Source organism: Somniosus microcephalus, chromosome 30 (assembly GCF_052327205.1).
Source record: "Somniosus microcephalus isolate GS21.2 chromosome 30, FLI_Smic_1.0, whole genome shotgun sequence".
In the NCBI taxonomy this organism is placed as follows: domain Eukaryota; kingdom Metazoa; phylum Chordata; class Chondrichthyes; order Squaliformes; family Somniosidae; genus Somniosus; species Somniosus microcephalus.
The window spans coordinates 21763417-21788631 of record NC_141016.1 but is presented as its reverse complement, the minus strand read 5'-3'; the positions used below and the strand labels follow the sequence as shown (position 1 = coordinate 21788631).

Genomic DNA, 25215 nt, shown 5'->3' with positions numbered 1-25215 from the left:
CCCTCCCAATCTCCGCCTCGCCCCTCTCCCAATCTCCGGCTCGCCCCCTCCCAATCTCTGCCTCGCCCCCTCTCCCAATCTCCGCCTCGCCCTCTCCCAATCACTGCCTCGCCCCCTCCCAATCTCCGCCTCGCCCCTCTCCCAATCTCCGCCTCGCCCCTCTCCCAATCTCTGCCTCGCCCCTCTCCCAATCACTGCCTCGCCCCCTCCCAATCTCCGCCTCGCCCCTCTCCCAATCTCTGTCTCGCCCTCTCCCAATCTCCGCCTCGCCCCTCTCCCAATCTCTGCCTCGCCCCTCTCCCAATCTCTGCCTCGCCCCCTCCCAATCTCTGCCTCGCCCCCTCCCAATCACTGCCTCGCCCCCTCCCAATCTTTGCCTCGCCCCCTCCCAATCACTGCCTCGCCCCCTCCCAATCTCTGCCTCGCCCCCTCCCAATCACTGCCTCGCCCCCTCCCAATCTTTGCCTCGCCCCCTCCCAATCTCTGCCTCGCCCCCTCCCAATCTCTGCCTCGCCCCCTCCCAATCTCTGCCTCGCCCCCTCCCAATCACTGCCTCGCCCCCTCCCAATCTCTGCCTCGCCCCCTCCCAATCATCGCCTCGCCCCCTCCCAATCTCCGCCTCGCCCCCTCCCAATCACTGCCTCGCCCCCTCCCAATCTCCGCCTCGCCCCTCTCCCAATTTCTGCCTCGCCCCTCTCCCAATTTCTGCCTCGCCCCCTCCCAATCTCTGCCTCGCCCCCTCCCAATCTCTGCCTCGCCCCTCTCCCAATCTCCGCCTCGCCCCTCTCCCAATCTCCGCCTCGCCCCTCTCCCAATCTCCGCCTCGCCCCTCTCCCAATCTCCGCCTCGCCCCTCTCCCAATCTCCGCCTCGCCCCTCTCCCAATCTCCGCCTCGCCCCTCTCCCAATCTCTGCCTCGCCCCCTCCCAATCTCTGCCTCGCCCCCTCCCAATCACTGCCTCGCCCCCTCCCAATCACTGCCTCGCCCCTCTCCCAATCACTGCCTCGCCCCCTCCCAATCTCTGCCTCGCCCCCTCCCAATCTCCGCCTCGCCCCTCTCCCAATCACTGCCTCGCCCCTCTCCCAATCACTGCCTCGCCCCCTCCCAATCTCCGCCTCGCCCCTCTCCCAATCACTGCCTCGCCCCCTCCCAATCACTGCCTCGCCCCCTCCCAATCTCTGCCTCGTCCCTCTCCCAATCACTGCCTCGCCCCTCTCCCAATCACTGCCTCGCCCCCTCCCAATCTCCGCCTCGCCCCTCTCCCAATCACTGCCTCGCCCCCTCCCAATCTCTGCCTCGCCCCCTCCCAATCACTGCCTCGCCCCTCTCCCAATCTCCGCCTCACCCCTCTCCCAATCTCCGCCTCGCCCCTCCCAATCTCTGCCTCGCCCCCTCCCAATCTCTGCCTCGCCCCCCTCCCAATCTCTGCCTCGCCCCCTCCCAATCACTGCCTCGCCCCCTCCCAATCACTGCCTCGCCCCCTCCCAATCACTGCCTCGCCCCCTCCCAATCACCGCCTCGCCCCTCTCCCAATCTCCGCCTCGCCCCTCTCCCAATCTCCGCCTCGCCCCTCTCCCAATCTCCGCCTCACCCCCCTCCCAATCTCCGCCTCGCCCCCCTCCCAATCTCCGCCTCGCCCCCCTCCCAATCTCCGCCTCACCCCTCTCCCAATCTCCGCCTCGATCCCTGCCGATTGCGCCTCCCTCTTGCAAGACCTTTTGAGGGCCGCTGGCAGGAAGTGGAAATGCTCCTGGTCTTTGTCGGCCAGCAAAGTTTGGTGCTTTCTCACATTTATACTGGTTAAGAAATCAAGAAAGAAGGGAGACAGAAAGCAGGAAACTATAGGCCAGTTAGCCTAACATCTGTCATTGGGAAAATGCTGGAATCCATTATTAAGGAGGTAATAGCAGGAGATTTAGAAAATCATAAGACAATCAAGCAGAGTCAACTTGGTTTTATGAAAGGGAAATCGTGTTTGACAAATTTGCTAGAGTTCTTTGAGGATGTAACAAACAGGGTGGATAAAGGGGAACCAGTAGATGTAGTGTATTTGGATTTCCAGAAGGCATTCGATAAGGTGCCAGATAAAAGGTTACTGCACAAGATAAGAGCTCACGGGGTTGGGGGTAATATATTAGCATGGATAGGGGATTGGCTAACTAACAGAAAACAGAGAGTCGGGATAAATGGGTCATTTTCAGGTTGGCAAACTGTAACTAGTGGGGTGCCACAGGGATCAGTGCTGGGGCCTCAACTATTTACAATCTATATTAACGACTTAGATGAAGGGACCACTGTAGCCAAATTTGCTGATAATACAAAGATAGGTGGGTTAGCAAGTTTTAAGGAGGACACAAAGGCCTAGAAATTGAGTTTTGGCTTAGCCAGGGCTTTAGCGCCGGAAGTTAGTGCCGGCGCTAAGTCCCCCTGCGCGCGCCAAAAATTCAGCAGGGCCGTGCCCAAACGGCTGCCGGCGCTACTGAAGGGTCTTTGCGGCGGTAAATCGGCGCTAACTGCCGTTTCGCGCCGCAATTCCGGCGCTGCGGCACCCGATGCGGTGCGGCAGGCTCGGGAAGTGCAGGCCTCCTCCTTCCCTTAAGGAGGAGCTGCCTGCACCCGATCGCGGCCCGCGAAAATCTTTTAAAAAATGAGCCCGGCACCTCGGACAAGTGCCGGGCTTGCTTCTGTTCCGGGGGGGGGGCGGGGGGAAGTCCGGGGAGGGAGCTGCGGCCAGGCGGCCGGCGGGAAAGCGGCCGGCCGCCGCGGGGCCTTTAATGCGCCGGCGCAAAGACTCGTAAGACTCTGTTGCCAGAGTCTTAGTTGCGGCTGTCACGGGCGAGGCGGCCGCAACTGAATTTCGGCGCTGGGGCCCGTCGGCATGGCAACCGGGACGCTGCGCACACCGATGACGTCATCGGTGCCGGCGCAGCGCTACCGGTCTACCGCGGCGTAAGGGCCCCAGGCAATTTCGGCGCCGGCGCCAAATGCAGCGCTAGGCCCTCTAGCGCCGCAAAATCGGCGCTAAGGGCACTCAATTTCTAGGCCAAAGAGTTTGCAAATGGATACAGATAGGCTAAGTGAGTGGGCAAACATTTGGCAGATGGAGTATAATGTGGGAAAATGTGAGGTTATCCACTTTGGTAGGAAGAATGAAAAAGCAAATTAATATTTAAGTGGAGTGACGCTACAAAATGCTGCGGTACAAAGGGATCTGGGGGTCCTAGCACATGAAACACAAAAAGTTAGCATGCAGGTAATTAGGAAGGCTAATGGAATGTTGGCCTTTATTGCAAGGGGTATGGGCCTAGAAATTCAGTTTGGGCCCGCCAGCTGGCTTGCGCCCAAAAGTTAGCGCTGCGCGCGGAGCCAGTTGCGCCTGTGAGATATTCAGTTTTTGCGCCCCAAGTCGGAACCGGGCGCTGTTCCAGGGTATGCCCGCCCCCGCTTGGGGCGCTGAAACTGAATTTCAGCACTCTAGGTGCCGCTGCGCCACCCGATGCGGTGCGGCAGGCTGCGGTACTGCAGGCCTCCTCCTTCTCTTAAGGTGGAGGTGCCTGCAACGGGGAGATTGCCGCTGGATTGTGCCGGCAAATGAGCCCGGCACCATGGAGAAGTGCCGGGCTCGCGGAAAGCAGCCGGCAATGCCGCGGGGGGGGGTGGTGGAGGAGGCCGGGGAAGGAGGTGCGGGCAGGCGGCCGCCGAAAAAGCGGCCGGCCGCACCTCCACCTTTATGCGCCCCACTAAGGCTGCAGTAAGGCCCTGGTCTCCGGATGTTAGTAGCGGCCGCCACGGAGGAGGCGGCGGCAACTGAATATGGGGGTCGGGCCGGCATCGAGGCGGAAACAGGGCACTGCGCACACCGATGACGTCATCGGTGCCGGCGCAGCGCTACCGGCTACCGCCGCCATTACCGCCGAGCTCAATATCAGCACAACCTCCTCTACTGGCGCAGAGGCCCTCTTTGGGCCTTAACTGGGCGCAAAGCCCACTGAATTTCTAGGCCATGGTGTATAAAAGTAAGGAAGTTTTGATGCAACTTTACAGGACGCTGGTGAGACCGCACCTGGAGTACTGCGTACACTTTTGGTCTCCATATTTAAGGAAGGATATACTTGTATTGGAGGCAATTCAGAGAAGGTTCACTAGGTTGATTCCTGGGATGAAGGGGTTGATGTAGGACGAAAGATTGAGCAGGTTGGGCCTATACTCATTGGAGTTTAGAAGAATGAGAGGGGATCTTATTGAAACATATAAGATTCTGAGGGGGATTGACAGGGTGGATGCTGAGAGGATGTTTCCCCTCGTGGGGGTATCTAGAACTAGGGGGCACAGTTTAATAATAAGGGGTCGCCCATTTAAGACGGAGATGAGGAGATATTTTTTCTCTCAGAGGGTCGTCAATCTTCTCTACCCCAGAGAGCTGTGGAGGCGGAGTCAGTGAATATATTCAAGGCAGAGATAGACAGAAGGGTCAAACCCGAAACGTCAACTCAAATTTCTCTCCACGGATGTTGCCTGACCTGCTGAGTTTTTCCAGCATTTTCTGTTGTTATTTTAGAGATAGACAGATATTTGAACTACAAGGAAGTCAAGGGGGGAGAAATTCGGTGGGGCCGCAAACGGGGCGCCAAGCTCGCCTGGGCGCCAGAATTAGTGCAGCGATCGGAGCAGTAGCGACCGCCGGAAATTCAGCTTGAACGCCCCAAGAGGGACACGGGGCGAGGCTCGAGGCGCTCCGCGTCCCTCTTAGGGTGCTGAAACTGAATATCGCAGCGCAACGTGCCGCAGCGTACGGCGCGCTGCGGTACTGCAGGCCTTCCTCCCATTCCTAAGGGGGAGGGGCCTGTACCAGCGCGATCAGAGATCGCGAGTGCCGGCAAAAGAGCCCGGCACCGAGGAGAAGTGCCGGGCTCTCGGAAAACAGCTGGCACTGCCGCGGGGGGAGATCAGGAGGCCAGGGACGGAGGTGCTGGCAGGCGGCTGCCGAAAAAAACAGCCGCCCCGCACCTCCACCTTAATTTGCGCCACTGCCGCCACAGGAAGGCCCCGTGAACCAGGCGCGATTTGCGACCGGCGCTACAGAGGCGGACGCTACCGAATATCGAGATCGGGGCGGTAGCAGGGCGCTGCGCACACCGATGACGTCATCGGTGGCGGCGCAGCGCAACAGGCTAACGCCGCCATTAGCGCCCCAGCTAAATATCGCGGGAGGCGTGGCCAGTGCCACTGAGTGCCCTCTTTAGGCGCTAACTGGTGGCGCAGCCCACCGAATTTCTAGGGGTATGGGGAGAGAGCGGGAAAGTGGAGTTGAGGCCAAGATTGGATCAGCCATGATCTTATTGAATGGTCGAGGGGCCGATTGGCCGACTCCTGCTCCTGCTTCTTATGTTCTTATGTTATCTGCAAGATTCATGATAGAGAAATGCACTTCGTTTTAGAATAAGGAGCTCACCACTTTAAGCAGCAGTCGGTTGTCTCGGAGAGCTCCGACCATACCAGCAAAGGAGACTACAAACATGCTCAGACCCAGCAGTAACAGGATGATGGCTGGGGCGACAAAGAATCCGTCCATTGTCTTGTTTTGCTGCCTCTCCACTTCTGCGTAAATGCCAACACACAAGATGAGTAGTCCCAGCAGCTGCAAAAACATAAAAACTATTACAACCACGGCAACATAATAACCAGGAAAGAATTAAGGTTAATTCAAACATGGCTCATGGGAAGATTTTGCCTGCAGACAACAATGAATGCAGGAGATGTTCCCCTTGAATATGAACCGTGGGGATCGAGTATTGCATTGCATTACGCACTGGCCTTGCTCCATTGGGACCTGGGTTCGGAAAAAAAGTATCACTGCAAAAAAAGTCGTTCCCAGCTGCTGAAATCACAAGTGGAACTCTCCAGACTCACAAACTCCTCACTTCTACCAGTCTCAGCTGGTCCCAGTACTTCCCAAACCCGCGACCTCTTCCACCTAGAAGGTCAAGGGCAGCAGGCACATGGGAACCCCACCATCTCCAAGTTCCCCTCCAAGTCACACATCATCCTGACCTAGCAGTATATCGGCCGATCCTTCATCGTCGCTGGGTCAAAATCCTGGAACTCCCTCCCTAACAGCACTGTAGGAGGACCTTCACCACACGGACTGCAACGGTTCAAGGAGGCAGCTTACCACCACCTTCTCAAGGGCAATTAGGGACGGGCAATAAATGTTGGCCTTGCCAGCAACACCCACAGCCCATGAATGAATAAAACATTTTTTTTTTACAATAGGTGCACCGTACAATTCTCAGTCTAAATCACCCAGAGTGCGTAACATGTGGAAAAGCAGGAAACTCGAAGCTGGAAAGATTCCGGCCCTCACTCTAATAGATGTAAATGAGCTCACTGAGGACGCGGCAAGCATAGAAAGGGTCAAAAAAACCACGGCAATTCAGGGGGATCAATATTACGTCAGAAAACCACCGCAAACCGATTCTGCCCCATTTTGTTGCCAAAATAGATACTGTACTTGCCCCGATTATACACTGAAATTACCCGGGAAAAGCAGAGAATTTCAAGGCCTGGGAGGACATGTGACTCTGCTTCAAGTAGTGTCACAGGGTTTCGGTCTAACATCTCACGCAAAAGACGGTACCTCCAAAAAAAACACAGCGCTCCCTCAGCTGCCCAGGCTATGTGGTCAGCTCCTGGCGTGGGACTGGAATCCAAAAACCTTCTGGCTCAGAAGTGAAAGTGTTGTCAATGGAGCCAAGCCAACAAGCAGAGGCGCTTGACCATCGACCTGAAACGTTAACTCTGTTTCTCAATTCAATTCAATTTTATTTGTCATATATGCAGCAAACGTGTGTACTGTACAATGAAATGTTGATTTTTACGAGTCCTCCCAACATTGGAATAAATATGGCATAGCAATGATAAAAATACTAATAGAAATACAGTAATAATAAATAAAACAACAGTAATAAATAATAATAAATTATTCGTTCATGCGTCTTATGGCCTGGGGGTAGAAGCTGTTTCAAAACCTGCTGGTACGAAAACGTATGCTTCGGTATCTCTTACCGGACGGGAGCAGGGCGAAGAGGTTGTGGCTGGGGTGGCTCGCGTCTTTGATGATTCTCAGGGCCTTCCCCCGGCACCTCTTGGGGTAGATATCCTGCACAGCAGGTAGTTTAATTCCTATAGTATGCTGTGCAGCTTTCACCACCATCTGTAGAGCCTTGCGGTCTGTGGCGGTGCAGTTGCCATACCAGGTAGTGATGCAGCCGGACAGGATACTCTCGATGGTGCACCGGTAGAAGTTGGTGAGAATCTGGGGGGCCATTCCAAATTTCTTCAGTCTCCTGAGGAAGAACAGGCATTGGCATGCCTTCTTGGTTACGACGTCGATGTAATGGGACCACGTTAAGTCCTCCGTAATGAATACACCCAGGAATTTGAAGCTGCTGACCCTCTCCACCTTAGCCCTTTCGATGTAGATTGGGATGTGTCCATCCCCCTGCCGCTTCCTGTAACCAACGATCATCTCCTTTGTTTTGCTGATGTTGAGGGAGAGGTCTCTTGTCACAGATGCCGCCTGACCTGCTTTGTCTGTTTTTATTTCCGATTTCCAGCATCCGCAGTATTTCACTTTTTTATCAAGCATAGACTGGGCTCGTATTCCCTTGAGTATAGATTAAGGGGTGATCTAATTAAAGGGGGAGAAATTCGGTATCGCCCCATTTGGGGGGGCTAACTTTTAAAAGTTGAAAAATTAGCGCCAGGCGCTAATGTCTTTCAACTTTAAAAAAAATTCGGTGTTCACGCTCCAGGAAGGAAACGGAGCGCTAAATCAACTTCACTTCCTTCCTGGAACGCAACAGGCAGTGGGCGGGGTGGTAGGTGAGCAGCGCTGTACACTGGGCCGGGCAGCGCTGCCGCGTTGGTAGGCTCCTTCCCTCCCTTAAAGGGAAGGGCTGTCGCTGCTGGCTCTGCAAGGGCAAAACTTACCTGATCCCCCACGGCAGCCGCGATCCGGCCGGATCAGCCCGATGCACTGCAGCAGAGTGCCGGGCTGATCGAGCGCGGACGACAAAAAATGGAAAAAAAAACAGAAACAGCATTTGAGAAATGTTTCTGCTCACCTCGACCGCCTCGCCTTTAAGTATCGTGCCCACCCCCCCCCCCACCCCTGAAGCGCCCGGCCTCCTGATGAACGCCTCCTGCGGCTGTCGGTGTTTTCGCCCATCCATGCTGCAGGGGGCGGAACTGAAGTTCGGGTCCGGGGCGCTCCCGGGGCGGTGCACACGGCGATGATGTCACGCTCTCCAGGCGAAGGAGATCGGTGCATCGCCGCAGAACTCCCGCCGAATATAGCAGGACTGGATCTTCTCGCCGCGCCCAGGCGGTAAGTGGTTAGCGCCCCGTTATCGCCCCCTGGAGGCGATAACCGGAGGCGCAAAGGTACCCAATTTTCCCCCCAAATTTTTTATGATGATGAAAGGAGTTGATAGGGTGGATAGAGAGAAACGATTTCCTCTGGTGGGGGTAGTCCAGAACAAGTGGAGATAACCTTAAAATTAGAGCCAGGCCGTTCAGGGGTGATGTCAGGAAGCACTTCTTCACACAAAGGGTGATGGAAATCTGGAACTCTCTCCCCCAAAAAGCTACTGAGGCTGGCGGTCAATTTGAAAATTTCAAAACTGAGATGGATAAGATTGTTAGGCGAGGGTATTAAGGGTTATGGAACCAAGGCGGGTAGATGCAGTTAAGATGCAGATCAGCCATGGTCTAATTGAATGGTGGAACAGGCTCGAGAGGCTGAATGGCCTCCTCCTGTTGCAATGTTCCTATGACTCACTGAGCAACAAATGTGCACAGGGAATTGAGTGAGCCACAGCCACCCACGAGGGCGGGGGTGGGTTCGGGTTACTGACAGACACGGATGCACTTTCCAAGCGAACAGAGCTGCTCTCGCTTACAAAACATGAGAATGGAATCATTCTGCTCCAGAGCTTCGACAAACCTCAGGGTGTCCACCCTCGACAACTGATACTGAGAAAGGTCACACGGAGAGTGGGGAGGCGGGGAGTGGGGAGGGGAGCGGTGGAATGCTCTTTTGAGGTTCGGGCTGAGGAACATTGTTGGAATATAAAGAAATTGACCGCACCTAACCATGTGAAATAAAAAACAAAAAATGCTGGAAATACTCAGCAGGTCAGGCAGCATCTGTGTGCGGAGAAACTGAGCTAACGTTTCTGGTCGATGACCTTTCGTCAGCGCTGGAAAAAGTTAGAGATGTAACAGGTTTTAAGCAAGAACGAAAGGGAAGGTCTGTGATAGGGTGGAGGACAGGAGTGATTGAATGACAAAGTGGATGATGGCGTGAGGCGAAAGGGGATGGTAATGGGACAAGTAAGGAAACAAGAGATGGGGTTAGAGGAGCTGTAAATGGTTAGCGCAGAACAGCAGAGAGGAAGGGAAGCACGGAAAATCTGACAAAGAGAAGAAGGCTCCTGCGGCCCGAGAATGCTTAAATATTATTAAATCTCGAACATCTTCCAGTACTGATGAAAGGTTACCGGCCTGAAACGTTAACTCTGCAGCTGGTACCTGACCTGCTGAGTATTTCCAGCATTTTCTGTTTTTTATTTCAGTTTTTAACCAGTATTTTGCTTTTGTTTTCATGCTACATGTGAGCTGGGAGTCCTTGAGAAAATGGAAAGTCTTTTATTCATCAGCACTAAAATCCCCTTCTCGAGGAGTACAAAAATAATGAAGTAAATGAATAGCATTCTTTTGAACCTTATCTATTCAATACAAGAGAAGTGATTCATAAATCACAATACCAAGGCCGTACGGAAGGGTTCGCGTCCAACTAAACACTGTGACCGGCTCTGCTTCTGTTGATTTTCATGAACAATTTTCGTTTAACAGATAAACCATCTCAAAAAAAGTATGGAATCCACAAGATAATTGTGTCAATAATCAGTATAATCTGTGAATCACAAGTCACAGGCCATAACATAAGAACATAAGAAATAGGAGCAGAAGTCGGCCACACAGCCCCTCGAGCCTGCTCCGCCATCCAATAAGATCAGGGCTGATCTTCCACCTCAACTCCACTTTCCCGCCCGATCCCCATATCCCGTGATTACTTGAGAATCCAAAAATCTATCGATCTCAGCCTTGAATATACTCAAAGACTCAGCATTCACAGCCCTTTGGGGTTGAGAATTCCAAAGATTCGCAACCCTCTGAGTTAAGAAATTCCTCCTCATCTCAGTCTTAATTGGCCGACCCATTATCCTGAGACTGTGACCCCCTAGTTCTAGACACTCCAGCCAGGGGAAACAACCTCTCAGCATCTACCCTGTCAATCCCCTTCAGAATCTTGTATGTTTCAATGAGATCACCTCTCATTCTTCTAAACTCCAGAGAGTATCGGCCCAATCTACTCAATCTCACCTCATAGACAACCCTCTCATCCCAGGGTCCAATCTAGTGGACGTTTGTTGCACTGCCTCTAAGGCATGTATGTTCTTTCTCAGATAAGGAGACCAAAACTGTGCACAGTACTCCAGGTGTGGTCTCACCAAGGCCCTGTACAATTGTAGCAAGACTTCCTTACTCTTATACTCCAACCCCCTTTAATAAAGGCCAACATGCTATTTGCCTTCCTAATTGCTTGCTGTACTTGCATGCTAGCTTTCTGTGTTTCCTGTACGAGGAGACCCAAATCTCTCTGAACACCAACATTTAATCGTTTGTCAGCATTTAGAAAAAACATAAAATTACATAGAACGCACAGCCCAGAAACTGGCCATTTGGCCCTACTGGCCCATGTCGGTGTTTATGCTCCACATGAGCCTCCTCACACCCTACTTTATCTAATGCCATCAGCATATCCTTCTATTCCTTTCTCCCTCATGTGCTTAACTAGCTTCCCCTTAAATGCATCTATGCTATTTGCCTCAACTACTCTTAGTGGTAACAAGTTCCACTTTCCAACCACTCTCTGGGTGAAGAAGTTTCTCCTGAATTCCTTATTGGATTTATTAGTGACTATCTATCTTACATTTAGGCCCCTAGTTTTGGTCTCCACCACAAGTGGAAACATCGGGCTCAATTTTCATTGTGCCGTGGAGTCGGGATTGGAGGCGTGCGGGGGGCTAAAATCCTGAAATCGGGGGTCCCGACCCCATCCCACCCCCAAGCCGCCTCCATGCCAGTTTCAAAGGAGGCGGATACCCGCCCCGCACTGGGACCCGCCTACCCGAGGCGGGAAGGGATTAGTGCCAATTAACTGCCTGTTAACAGGTAGTTAACAGGCAGTTTTTAGCCTAATCATTATTTTTAAGCTTGAACTGTCGGATTCCCGACGGCTCCAAACCACGCCAAGTTGGAGGAGTCGGGCCGTCGGGTTGAAGGGCTTGGAGGGGGTCAAGGTGTCGGTGTTCAGGTGAGTGATGTGTGCATGAGTGCAAAGGTAAGTGTGTTTGGTGTGTCTAAAGTGATTAAAGAAGTTTAAATTACCTTTTCTTACCTTTTCAGCCTTCCTTCCTTTAGGTTCGGGGACTCCCTCATCTCACCGGCACAGAAAGCAGAATGGCTACAAACTGTCAAAAGTGACAGCCTTCAGCTTTCTGTGCAGGAGAGATTTCTAACTGAGTCTGTGGAGAAGGACTCATGTTAGAAGTAAGACTGTCAGTGTTTGACAGCTTCAAACAGCTGTGAAACGCTGATATTTCATCTGTCAAAACGTCTTGACAGATGAAATTTCAGTCTGTGACATCACCTGTTGCCGGGTGGCCCTTAATTGGCCTGCTCAACAAGGTAAATCAAGTTAAAATCGCGTGGATTGGCCGCATCTCGATGGAGGCGAGACTACAACCCCGAAAGTTGTAGTCCCACCTCCAACCCGACTCCTGAATGAAAATCCTGCCCATCTTCTCTACATTTACCCTAGCGAACCCCTTCATTAGTTTGAAGACCTCTAGCATGTCACCCCTCTGCCTTCTCTTTACTGGAGAAAAGAGCCCCTGTCTGTTCAACCTTTACTGATAGGTATAACCTCTCAGTCCTGGTAACGTCCCTCAGTTCTACTATCATCCTTGAAAATTTTTTAGCACCTTCTCCAGTGCCTCTTTTCCTTTTTATGATATTTATAATATTTTATAACAGGAGTGTTGTCCCAAGCACATTGATGTTCTGCTACTTTGGAGTGACAAGCCATGCAACCATCCTGATTCTACCTCTAACTGAGCTCCACACAGTTCAGAACACAGGACTGTACTTGCGACTCAACTCCTCAAACCTTCCCATTTATTGGAACTCCTGATCACAAGGGCGGTCCATTGATGCAGAATATTGCGACTCCGTCACACCGAGAAACCGTGTATAAAGTTCTCGCAGGCCGGCAACGCGTGGCTCGTTCTTGATTTCCAAACACTTTGAACCTAACCTGGCGGGAGACTACGGGAATCAGGTGTACTCTTTTGTGTTGGGTGTTTAAACAATTGGGGGGAAAAATTCAGTTGTTTGTGCCTCCCGTTAGTGCCTTAAGAGGGCACTAATGGGGCACAAAGCAACTAGCGCCCGGGCGCGGCGATGTTTGCGCTGCTCGCAAAATTAACTAGGCATTTTGCGGTGGCGCTAAACACTGCCGCCACGATCTCTTGCGCCAGCAGATCGTGATGTCAGTCGAGTGCGCAAAGCCCCGGTAGTGCCCCGGACCGGATATTGAGTGGCGTCCCCTGCCTTACCGCCTGCCGCTAGCAACGACAGGTTGAGGGGAGCGTTATGCTGTCAGAAAGGGACTGGGGGAGCGCTATTTAAAGGCGACCGCTTCCTGCCTTTTTTTGTTGGTGACATTTGTGCACCACGCATTCTAAGAGGGAGAGAGAGACTTCTGGAGAGATTCAACGCTGTGTGAAGGAGTTTTGGGTACTGAGCAGCACTTTGCACGTTCATTTTGATATGCACTTCCTTGCTTCGCCAGCGCTCTGAGGTAGCGCCTCGCTCCTCGGACTTTGCGCCTTAAGACAGGTGTGAAGTGCCTGATTTAGCGCTCCAATCACCTCCAGGGGCGATAAAAGCCAAGTTTGCCGTCGAAGGCGATAATTAGCACCAGGCGCTAAACTTTGCGCACAGCCGATAATCCCGCCCCAAACGGGGCGATACTGAATTTTTCCCCCTTGGACTGTAAATTAATAAAACTTTAAAGGAACCTTAACAACTTAAATTAAAATTTATTTGGCCGGGGTGATGATGCATTCCAGTCCCCGCGGCACCCACTAGTCGCGGAAGGCCTCAAGCGTATCGGCGGACACCGCGTGCTCCATCTCCAGGGCCACCCGGGGGCGAAAATGGCCGTGGAAGAGAGGCAGGCAATCGGGCCGAACGACCCCCTCGACCGCCCGCGGCCTGGACCAGTTAATGGCCTTTTTGGCCAGGCCCAGGAGCAGGGGAATCAGGTGTAATGCTGGATTTACACCTCGCCCATTGACGCCAGTGGCGGGTAAAATCGGGTGGAGTGGGCAACCAGCGTCGCTCCCGATCCCCTGGGTTTCCCGACTGGCGGGTTCGGTCCCTATTAGCCCCCAGTGTTTCTGGAGGTGTCAGAAGGGAAGGTGAGAAGGTAAGTGTCTCTGGAACGCTGGCTTTCTAGCACCAACGGCAGGAGCTGGGTCGAAGGCCTCAGCTGCCCTCTTGGCCTGAAAGGGTGCGTGATGCTGAAAGGCTCAAAGGTGAAAATAGAAAAGAACTTACTTTGAATTCCCCGTGAAATTTCCTACATGGTTCGGCCCAATTCCTCACTGCACTATCTCCACACAGCACAAATGATTACAATAGTTCAGCATTACTAAAACACCTGTTGCAAACTCTTCATTATGCACAAACTGTCCCAGACGAAGCTTCACTTTCTCCTGACGAGGGCCATTAGTGTTTTTTTTTTTGGCTTCACATCCTTTTTGTGCAGATTTTGCTTGACATCCATCATGCTCATTAAGAGGCATTTGTGTGCACGGAAAGAAAAAAAATGGGCCTGATTATTTCTGAACTCATTTCTAAACTTCCAAATCTCAAAGCTAAGACATAAAAGCTGCACTGTTCAGGGGAAATCAAAACTAACAAGTACCAATCCACAGAGAGGTTTATTTGTGCAAGCCTCATTTGCACTGCTTCAAGCTGGGTAATTGATAATCCACAGTGAGGCCCCTCTCGATCTCTGTCTATCTGTCCGCAATTATTCTTATGGCATTCGCCATTAGAATTGTGTTTTTCTCATTTTCTCCCCATCTGCTAAAGGTGCGGAGCCTTGATTAGGTACTGTTTCTACAGGTCCTGGCAGTCCCGATATCTCTTCCTGTCTGGACTTAGACGGCAAGAGTTTTTTCTTCAATCATGGGATCCATTGCAAGCAAGCTCGATCCTAGCCTCACCCAACATCCACTGTCCAGTAGGGATCATTGGAGGGGCTCAAGAACAGGAAGGTTGACTGTCTTTTTCCCTTCCCAGGGGCACAGAACTAATAGAATGATACAGCACAGAAGGAGGCCATTCAGCCCATCGTGCCGGTGCCAGCTCTTTGGTCGAGCTATCCGACTAGTCCCACTCCTTCGCTCTTTTCTCATAGTCCTGCTAATTTTTCCCCCTTCAATTCCCTTTTGAAATTTACTATTGAATCTGCTTCCACCGCCCTCTCAGGCAGCGCGTTCCAGATCACAATTTTTTACCCATCGAGTTGTTGTTTCCTCATCTCCCCCTCTGGTTCTTTTGCCAATCACGTTAATTCTGTGTCCTCTGGTTACTGATCCTTCAGCCACAGTTTCTCCTTATTTACTCTATCAAAACCATTCATGATTTAGAACACCTCTTTCAAATCTCCTCTTAACCTTCTCTGCTCTAAGGAGGACAACCCCAGCTTCTCCAGTCTCTCCACATAACTGCAGTCCCTCACCCCTGGCACCATTCTATTAAATCTCTTCTGCACCCTCTCTAAGGCATTGACATCCTTCCTAAAGTGTTGTGCCCAGAAATGAACACACTACTCCACCTCAGACCTAACCAGTGTTTTATAAACATTTTGTGTAACTTCCTTGTTTATATACTGTATGCCTTTATTAATAAAGCCAAGGATCCCATATGGTTTTAACAGACTACTCAACTTGTCCTGCCACCTTCAAAGATTTGTGTGCATACACCCCCAGGTCTCTCGGCTCCTGCACTCCCTTTAACATTGTACCATTTAGCTTGTATTATCTCTCCTCATTCTTCCTACCAAAATATATCACTTCACACTTTTCTGCGTTGAATTTCATCTGCCATGTGTCCGCCTATTCCACCAGCATGTCTATGTCCTCTTGAAGTCTATAACTAGGTTTTGTGTCATCTTTAAATTTTGAAATTGTGCCCTGTACCCCCAAGTCCAAGTCATTAATGTTAAATTTCACCTACCATGTGTCTGCCCATTTCACCAGTCTGTCTATGTCCTCCTGAAGTCTGTTACTATCCATCTCACTGTTTACTACATTGTCATGCCCTGGCTCTGATCAGTATCGGTCTTCACGGTAGAAGACACTAAAAGCATTCCAATAATGGATAATCAAGGGGCTATTGGGGTGGGGGAGGGAACTTAAAACAATCACTAGAGAAAAAGTACTAGGCAAATTAATGGGACTAAAGGTGAACAAGTGCCCTGGACCCGATGGCCTGCATCCTAGGGTCTTAAAAGAGGTGGCTGCAGAGATAGTGAATGCATTGGTTGTAATCTACCAAAATTCCCTGGATTCTGGAGAGGTCCCAGTGGACTGGAAAACCGCAAATGTAACGCCCCTGAAAAGGAAGGATATACTTGCATTGGAGGCAATTCAGAGACGGTTCACAAGGTTGATTCCGGAGATGAAGGGGTTGTCTTATGAGGAAAGGTTGAGCAGGTTGGGCCTTTACTGATTGGAGTTTAGAAGAATGAGAGGGGATCTTATTGAAACATAAGATTCTGAAGGGGCTTGACCGGGTAGATGCAGAGAGGATGTTTCCCCTCGTGGGGGAATCTAGAACTAGGGGGCATAATTTCAGAATAAGGGGGCACCCATTTAAAACGGAAATGAGAAGGAATTTCTTCTCTCAGAGGGTCATAAATCTTTGGAATTCTCTTTCCCAGGGATCTGTGGAGGTTGGGTCATTGAATATATTTAAGGTGGAGATAGACAGATTTTTGAATGGTAAGGGAGTGAAGGGTTATGGGGAGCGGGCAGGGCAGTGGAGTTGAGGCCAAGATCAGATCAGCCATGATCTTATTGAATGGCGGAGCAGGCTCGAGGGGCCGAATGACCTACTCCTGCTCCTACGTCTTATGTTCTTATGAACAGAACCTCATCTTTCATTTAGGCACTTTACAGCCTTCTGGACTCAACATCGAGTTCAACAATTTCAGACCATAACCTCGGCCCCTATTTTTTGACATGGCAGCTGTTGATGATTCTGCCCTCTCCATTTACATCTCTTCGAGAATCATCTTTTGTTTCTTTACTTGTCCCATTACCATCTCCTTTTGCCTTGTACTATCATACCTTTTGTCATTTAATCTCTCCTGCCTTCCACCCTATCACAGACGTTACCTTTTGTTCTTTCCTCCCCTCCCACCTTTCCCTGCCCCTGCACTTGCTTAAAATCCATTACGTCGCTAACTTTTTCCAGTTCTGCCAAAAGGCATTCGACCTGAAACGTTAACACTGTTTCTCTCTCCACAGATGTTGCCTGACCTGCTGAGTGTTTCCAGCAGTTTCTGTTTTTATTATAGACAGAGTACCAAATCGTTTCAGTTTAGGCGAATCTCCAAAACACTAATCCAAGACCCACGCTACCCACCACCACTGGGCAAGGAGGCAGGAATCCAAAGAGCAATGACTTGAGTCTTTCAGCTTAAGACCAACACTGAAGTCAAAATACAGAGAAGCAAAATACTGCGGATGCTGGAAATCTGAAATAAAAACAGAAAATGCCTGAAATACTCAGCAGATCAGGCAGTATCTGTGGAGAGAGAAACAGAGTTAACGTTTCAGGTCGATGACCCTTCGGCAGAACTGGAAAAAGCTGGAAAAATCTCCAGCTCTGACGAAGGGTCATCGACCTGAAATGTTAACTCTGTTTCTCTCTCCACAGATGCTGCCTGACTGGCCTGAGTATTTCCAGCATTTTCTGCTTATATTTCAAAATCCAGAGAGATGCCCACTCATTTTGTGCAGCAACAAATCATGTTAAGAGATTGAAGGGACAGGTTGCGGATTATGGGACTAGCTTGACTGAGTGCAATAACCTTTTTCAGCCCCACGTACTCCCGTAGTTTCTACCAATAACTACAACCTTAGAACATAGGAAGGAACATAGGAACAGGAGGAGGCCATTCAGCCCCTCGAGCCTGCTCCGCCATTCAATGAGATCATGGCTGATCTGTGACCTAACTCCACATACAGGAAACTTTGGTTTATCCGGAGGTTAACTGTCCGGAATGCTCGAGCCACCGGCAAAAATCAGGAGCCGTTCTGTTAGGTTTTTTTTCTTTTCGTTGCTTTTTTTTCCACCAGTCAGGCTCTGCAAGGTCTTGCTGAGCTGTTGCTAAGCTACAGAGATGCTTGCAAGGTACGGCCGACTGTTTAGAAGCTGAAGCAACAGGGTTTGTTGCCAGATACGGAGCTCAAAATCTCCATATGTTTCAACATTAGCGCTGGTTTGTCCGGCAGTTTTGATGGGACGGCAACAGCTCGGTCCCGTCGGTGCCGGATAGCACAAAGTTTCCTGTACCCGCCTTTGGCCCATACCCCTTAATACCTTTGGTTAAAAGAAAGCCATCAATCTCCGATTCAAAATTAACAATTGATCTAGCATCAATTGTCGTTTGCAGAAGAGAGTTCCAAACTTCTACCTCTCTTTGTGTGTAGAAGTGTTTCCCAATTTCACTCCTGAAAGATTTGGCTCTAATTTTTAGACTCGGCCCTCTAGTCCTAGAATCCCCAACCAGCGGAAATAGTTTCTCTCTATCTACCCTAACTGCTCCCCTTAGAAGTTCAAAACTCCATGATAGTTACAATTTATACTCTACTTATTCTGTTCTTGATCTATTGCTTTCTTTATGCCTTTTTGAAGTGATATTGGTATTTAAGAAGATAACGTACATAATCAAACAGCACCGTATCGATCTGGCATTTCTAATCAGTTCTGCTGCCATGATTTTTACGTTAATGTATTAAATACATTATCGGAAAAGAAGAGGCACATTGAGCTAAAACATTTTAGTGTGTTAAATCTGCTTCTTCTGTGATGCTCTAAATCCATCACCTCACCAGCCCCATTACCAGTGACAGACTTCACCCGAGCACTAGACAGCTCAAAGTACGCCTTCCAGCACAACCCATATTTATAACACATGGCTGATGTTATTTTACAGTCTCGAGTAGGCACATAAATGTGGATTTTTCCATTGCTTTAACACCACTGGTAAGCCAAATGGGCCACTGATGCATTAACTACTGATCGGGAAATCCAGGCTATATAGTCTGAAATTTTCACACCATTAAGTTCTTCTGCAATCATAGTGACAACACCGAATACTGTGCTTCCCCTATACAACAACATCGCATTTCTATAGCGCCTTTAAAATAGGAACATCTGGATGAGCAGAAATTTTCTCCAAATTAAACATTGGGAAGGCCGAAGCCATTGTTTTCGGTCCCCGCCATAAACTCCGTTCCCTAGCCACTGACTCCATCCCTCTCCCTAACATCTGTCCGAGGCGGAACCACACTGTTCGCAACCTTGGTGTCATATTTGATCCTGAAATGAGCTTCCGACCACATATCCGCGGCATAACAAAGACCGCCTATTTCCACCTGCATAATATCGCCCATCTCCGCCCCACCTCAGCTCATCTGCTGCTGAAACCCTCATCCCTGCCATTGTTACCTCTAGCCTTGACTATTCCAATGCACCCCTGGCTGGCCTCCCACATTCTACCCTACGTAAACTTGAGGTCATCCAAAACTCGGCTGCCCGGGTCCTAACTCGCACCAAGTCCCGTTCACCCATCACTCCTGTGCTCGCTGACCTACATTGGCTCGCGGTTAAGCAACACCTCGATTTCAAAATTCTAATCCTTGTTTTCAAATCCCTTCATGGCCTCGCCCCTCCCTATCTCTGTAATCTCCTTCAGCCCCCCCCCCCCCCCCGAGGTATCTGCGCTCCACTAATTCTGGCCTTCTGTTGCCTAGGTCCTAAGTTCTGGAATTCCCTGCCTAAACATCTCCGCCTCGCTACCTCTCTCTCCTCCTTTAAGACGCTCCTTAAAATCCACCTCTTTGACCAAGCTTTTGGTCACCTGCCCTAATTTCTCCTTATGTGGCTCAGTGTCAAATTTTCTGTCTTAAAACGCTCCTGTGCAGCGCCTTGGGACGTTTTACTACATTAAAGGCGCTATATAAATGCAAGTTGTTGTTGTAGTAAAACAGCCCAAGTCGCTTCACAGGAGCTTAATCAGAGAGAAAAAGAACTGACACCCAAGGAGACATTAGGACAGGTGACCAAAAGTTTGGTGAAAGCGGTAGGTTTTAAAGAACGTCTTAAAAGGAGGAAAGAGGTGGGACGGTGGCGAGGTTTAGGGAGTGAATTCCAGAGCTTAGGGCCTAGGTAGCTGAAGGCACGGCCGCCAATGGTGGGACGAAAGAAGTCGGGGGGGTGCCCAAGAGGTTAGAATTGGAGGAACGCAGAGCTCTCGGGGGTTTGTAGGACTGGAGGAGGTTACAGAGATAGGGAGGGGCGAGGGCATGGAGGGATTTGAACACAAACGGGAGAGTTTTAAATTTGAAGCTTTTTTCCCCAGGGATGTGGACTGTATTTTTGGTTCTCGAGCCCTCTACTTTTAATTCACTTGCGAGAAAGGCTTTGGGCAGGGGTGGATCGCAACTGACCGTCACTTGGGTCTTCGATATGACGTTTGGAGCATGCAGATCCGAACATTGCGATTCATGTCCCAGAGCACCGAGTACAAACCCTGTGCTGAGGTATCTTGACAGCAGTTCAGCCTCTTCCCTTCTTTATATCAGAAATAATTACAGTGAACAGATCGCTATGGGAAATACAATTTCAATCTTCATTGCTCCTTCATAGTGCTAACAAGATGTGTTTATTCATTTGATTGTTTCTCAATATCAGTTTCTCCTAGAGGAGCTTTTCCCCTTGTATCTGCTCTGTGTCTCGCTTCAAAGCAGATTTTTTTTCTGTGAAAAATCCATTATTTTTGTATTCTCGCTGGGAGAAGTGTTATTAATTGAAGATGCAAAGCATATTTGGGATTCTGCACATGGATCTGCCTCCTCTCTCACCAATCTGCGGTCGGGCACTATTCCACTCAGCTTATCTCTCCTCACCCTTGCTGGAGGCTTCTTTTTTATAATTTTTCTTTTTGTCTCCAATATATATTGGCCTAGAAATAAATCTTTGGAGGTGGTGCAAAACAGTATCAGACAGTATCAGATCGACCGCCCATTATAAGCAGCGCCTGGTATTCGGTTCAATTGACTGCAATGGAATCGGGGGAAAACGCTCCACTGGCTGGAGTCATACCTAGTGACGTAAGAAAACTACTAGGCACTTGGTCTAAGCGTTAAACAAAGCTTTAATCAACTGTTTTACAACATGGAGGTCTAGTTGTGTCCTTCACTAGTTCCTGTTAAGAATGTCCTGCTCAAGCTGGGCCCGTGCCCGAGTATTTATACTCTCCCTGGACAGCGCCACCTGTAAGCTGCTCAGTATTATTTCATTGTAGCGATTCATGTGCATCGCCACTAAATAATCGAGTTCGACTTCGACGAACTATAAATAAGTTGTTTATTTACAGGAACAGGTTAAATACAACAGGTAAGGTAGCAGGTAAGATGACTGACTGTAGGAGCACCATGGTGTAGGTCTTTCCCCAGCGGGGATGCCACGAGGACTAACTAGAAGTTTCCCAGCTCAACTGCCAGCAGGTTCCGAGCTCTACTGTTGGAAGGTTCCGAGCTCTGACGTCATGACGCAGAGTACAGGAGAGAAGCCCGAGTATAGTAACAGACACATACAGTAAGGTAAGTTAAAGGGAATTATGTATCTCAATGTAAGGGACAACCAGTGGTACCGCCACATCATAATCTTTCTTTCACAAATGACTGATTCGTGTCACATAGCACAAAGGAAGATGGTTGTGGTGGTTGAAGGTCAATCATCACGGCCCCAGGACATCGCTGCAGGAGCTCCTCAGGGCAGTGTCCTAGGCCCAACCACCTTCAGCTGCTTCATCAATGACCTTCCCTTCAACATAAAGGTCAGAAATGGGGATTTTCGCTGATGACTGCACAGTGTTCAGCACCATTCGCAACTCCACAGATAATGAAGCAGCCCATGCCCGCATGCAACAAGACCTGGACGACGTTCAGGCTTGGGCTGATAAGTGGCAGGTAACATTCATGCCCACAGAAGTGCCAGTAATGACTATCTCCAACAAGCGAGAGTCTAACCGCCTCCCCTTGACATCAACAGCATTACCATCGCCGAATCCCCCACCATCAACATCCTGGGGGGGGTCACCATTAACCAGAAACTTAACTGGACCAGCCACATAAATACTGTGGCAACAAGAGCAGGTCAGCGGTTAGGTATTCTGCACCGAGTCTCTCACCTCCTGACTCCCCAAAGCCTTTCCACCATCTACAAGGCACAAGTAAGGAGTGTGATGGAATACTCTCCACTTGCCTGGATGAGTGCAGCTCCAACAACACTCAAGAAGCTCGACACTATCCAGGACAAAGCAGCCCGCTTGATTGGCACCCCATCCACCACCTTAAACATTCACTCCCTCCACCACCAGCATACCATGGCTGCAGTTTGTACCATCTACAAGATGCACCGCAGCAACTCGCCAAGGCTTTTTCGGCAGCACCTCCCAAACCCGCGACTTCTTCCACCTAGAAGGACAAGGGCAGCAGGCACATGGGAACACCACCACCTCCAAGTTCCCCTCCAAGTCACACACCATCCTGACTTAGAAGTATATCGGCCGATCCTTCATCGTTGCTGGGTCAAAATCCTGGAACTCCCTTCCTACCAGCACTGTGGGAGTACCTTCACCACACGGACTGCAGCGGTTCAAGGCGGCGGCTCACCACCACCTTCTCAAGAGCAACTAGGGATGGGCAATAAATGCTGGCATTGCCAGCGACGCCCACATCCCATAAACAAATAAAAAATAACATTTAAAAAATGGATCTGAATATTGGGCGCTGCGTATAGCGGGTGGCCGATCTGATATGGCCCGCTTTGCGCCCCTGCCTGAGACCAATTTCTAGGCCATTGTTGTCTCCCCTGTGCTCTCCCACCCCATGAGAAAACTACCATTGACGCAGAAGACTTGAGAAGAAGGGTTCCTTCCTCCAATTTCAAAAGACAGTTTGTTAAACCGAGCTGTACCAGTTTACACAAGAAAATCCAAAGTGAGAAAAGGTCATTTGGCAAATCACGCCCACTCTCTCCAGAGCCAATATCTGATAAACTCTATCCCGGACCCAGACGTTGATCCACAAATCTATGAAGGCACTAAGTTCCTTTTCACACCTCCCCAGAAAAATAAAGTGAGCAGTGCTACTAATAAATGGGCAACTTTTGCAACACCATGCTCAACAACATTTGTATGGGACATGCTTACCTTGGTAGGTGAATTTGGACTCGCTCCCAAACAAGCCCATTGTTGTGCACTGACTGTCCAGAACATAACACACAAGCTTTCCTATCAATTGAAAGAGAGGTTGTCGCCTGAAATTCAAGACCATGGGAGCTATTGCTGGGCCTTTCCGGTAGCTCTCAGACTACCCTCCGTTTGAAACGACTTCAACAGAACCAGGGATCAGAGGGCTAACTGAAGCGACTTTGTCTGAAAGCAAATCATCTGCTTGATTAGGGTGGAAAAAAAATTCAATTGCACCCCAGCAAACCAGCGTCACATACAGTAACCACTGACAAAACAAATAACCTGCTATGTGCCTCCATAACTCACACGTAGAATCAAAGCAGAATTGTTGCTCTGCTGCCAAGCGTCTGCACCAATGAGCACCATTTTATATTTGGTGGAAAAATATGTCCTGAAGGATCTTTCATCTCCTTGAAACTGGAATCCTTTGTGATACAGCGACTGTGCACATCGTCCCTTCACCTCTAAAGCTAGGTTTCAATGCAGGTCCAGACCAACGCCTCAGTTTAACGTCTCATCCGAAAGACGGCACCACCAACAGTGCAGCAAACCCTCAGTAATGCACTGGAGTGTCAGCCTGGATTATGCGCGCAAGTCTCTAGAGTGGGACTATGAACCCACAACCTTCTGACTCAGAGGCGAAAGTGCTACCCACTGAGCCACACCCGAGACCTAAACTATAAACCTCTCATTCCTGGTATTCACTATCCCCTTTCCATGGCTCTAATTGCTTTCTGACAAGTTGAGTGTAAGGAGATGAATTTCAGGCAATCTTGAACTGGGTCAAATTGAATCTCCTCTTTGAACTAGTACCATAGCAAAATACTGCAGATGCTGGAAATCCGAAATAACAACAGAAAATGCTGGAAAAACTCAGCAGGCCAGGCAACATCCGTGGAGAGAAAATAGAGTCAACGTTTCGGGTCGAAACCCTTTTTCAAAACTGGAAAGGAAATGAAATAGATCGAAAGGCAGGGCTGGGAGAGAACAAAAGAGAAGAGACATTAAGAGGTATTCAAAACGAGATGAGATGGTGATAGGACTAGTGGAGACAAAAGGCTCCGGACTCAATATCGAGTTCAACAATTTCAGATCATAACCTCGGCCCCTATTACATTTTTACTTATATTTTTTATCCACCCCTTTGCAGTTTCTCCCTTGCCCCCCCTTTCCTTTTTCTCTCTCCCACATGGCAGCTGTCTCCCATTCTGCCAGCGCATTTCACACCTAATCTAGAGCTGTCTTTTGTCTCCACTAGTCCTATCACCGTCTCGTCTCGTTTTGAATACCTCTTAATGTCTCTTCACTTCTCTTTTGTTCTCTCCCAGCCTGGCCTTTTAATCTATTTCATTTCCTGTGCTTTTCCAGTCTTGACAAAGGGTTTGCCCCGAAACGTCGACTCTAATTTCTCTCCACGGATGTTGCCTGGCCTGCTGAGTTTTTCCAGCATTTTCTGTTGTTATTTCACCTCTTTGAACTGACAGTTTAACTCCATTAATCCGTACAATGAGTGTCACTAATTCTTCAACACCCTGCTAAATGGAACACCTTATGTTGATGCAGTGTTTCAAGCTCTTGGTTGGGTATTGAGGAGAAGGAGAGATGGAAAATCATTAGAAGCACCTCTCCGTCCCACAAAGTGATGTTTTGCCTGGCCCGTGTATTGGAGCATTAATGTCAACATTATGTCTCCAGTGTAGTCGCAGCATTTTACTTGAAAGAATTAACCAGGACGGGGAAGTGTTTCTTTTTTGTAAGTTTGGCACCATATTTGTGCTTTAAAAAAATTGTGTTTGGATTTATTTTATATATTTGCAACACTGTTGTAAGACTGTTTAAATAGCTCAAAGTTATAACAAAATTCTTACAGGGCTTGACAGGGTAGATACAGGGAGGATGTTGCCCCTGGCTGGGGAGACTAGAACCAGGGGTCACAGTCTCAGAATAAGGGGTCGGCCATTTAGGACTGAGATGAGGAGAAATTTCTTCACTCAGAGGGTGGTGAATCTTTGGAATTCTCGACCCCAGAGGGCTGTGGAGGCTCAGTCGTTGAGTATATTCAAGACAGAGATCGATAGATTTTTGAATATTAAGGGGATCAAGGGATATGGGAATAGTGCAGAAAAATGGAGCTGAAGTACATAAGAACATAAGAAGTAGGAGCAGGAGCAGGCCATACGGCCCCTCAGGCCTGCTCCGCCATTCAATAGGACCATGGCTGATTCGAACCTAGACTCACGTCCACTTCCCTGCCCTCTCCCCGTAACCCCTAATTCCCTTATCAGCTAGGAAACTGTCTTATCTCCGTTTTAAATTTATTTAATGTCACAGCTTCCACAGCTCTCTGAGGTAGCAAATTCCATAGATTTACTACCCTCTGAGTGAAGAAGTTTCTCCTCATCTCAGTTTTGAAACGGCAGCCTCTTATTCTAAGATTATGCCCCCTAGTTCATAGTCTC

The 25215-nt window shown here is 49.6% G+C and overlaps 1 protein-coding gene across 1 annotated transcript in view; it reads right to left on the bottom strand.

The window, feature by feature from the left end:
- The window catches only part of LOC147098006 (tetraspanin-15-like), a 344298-nt gene that overhangs the window by 290154 nt on the left and 28929 nt on the right, over positions 1-25215 (bottom strand). The window contains exon 2 of the mRNA XM_085971200.1: positions 5453-5638. Within this exon, the coding sequence (XP_085827326.1) occupies positions 5453-5638 (186 nt within the window). The remainder of the gene's footprint in view (positions 1-5452; positions 5639-25215) is intronic.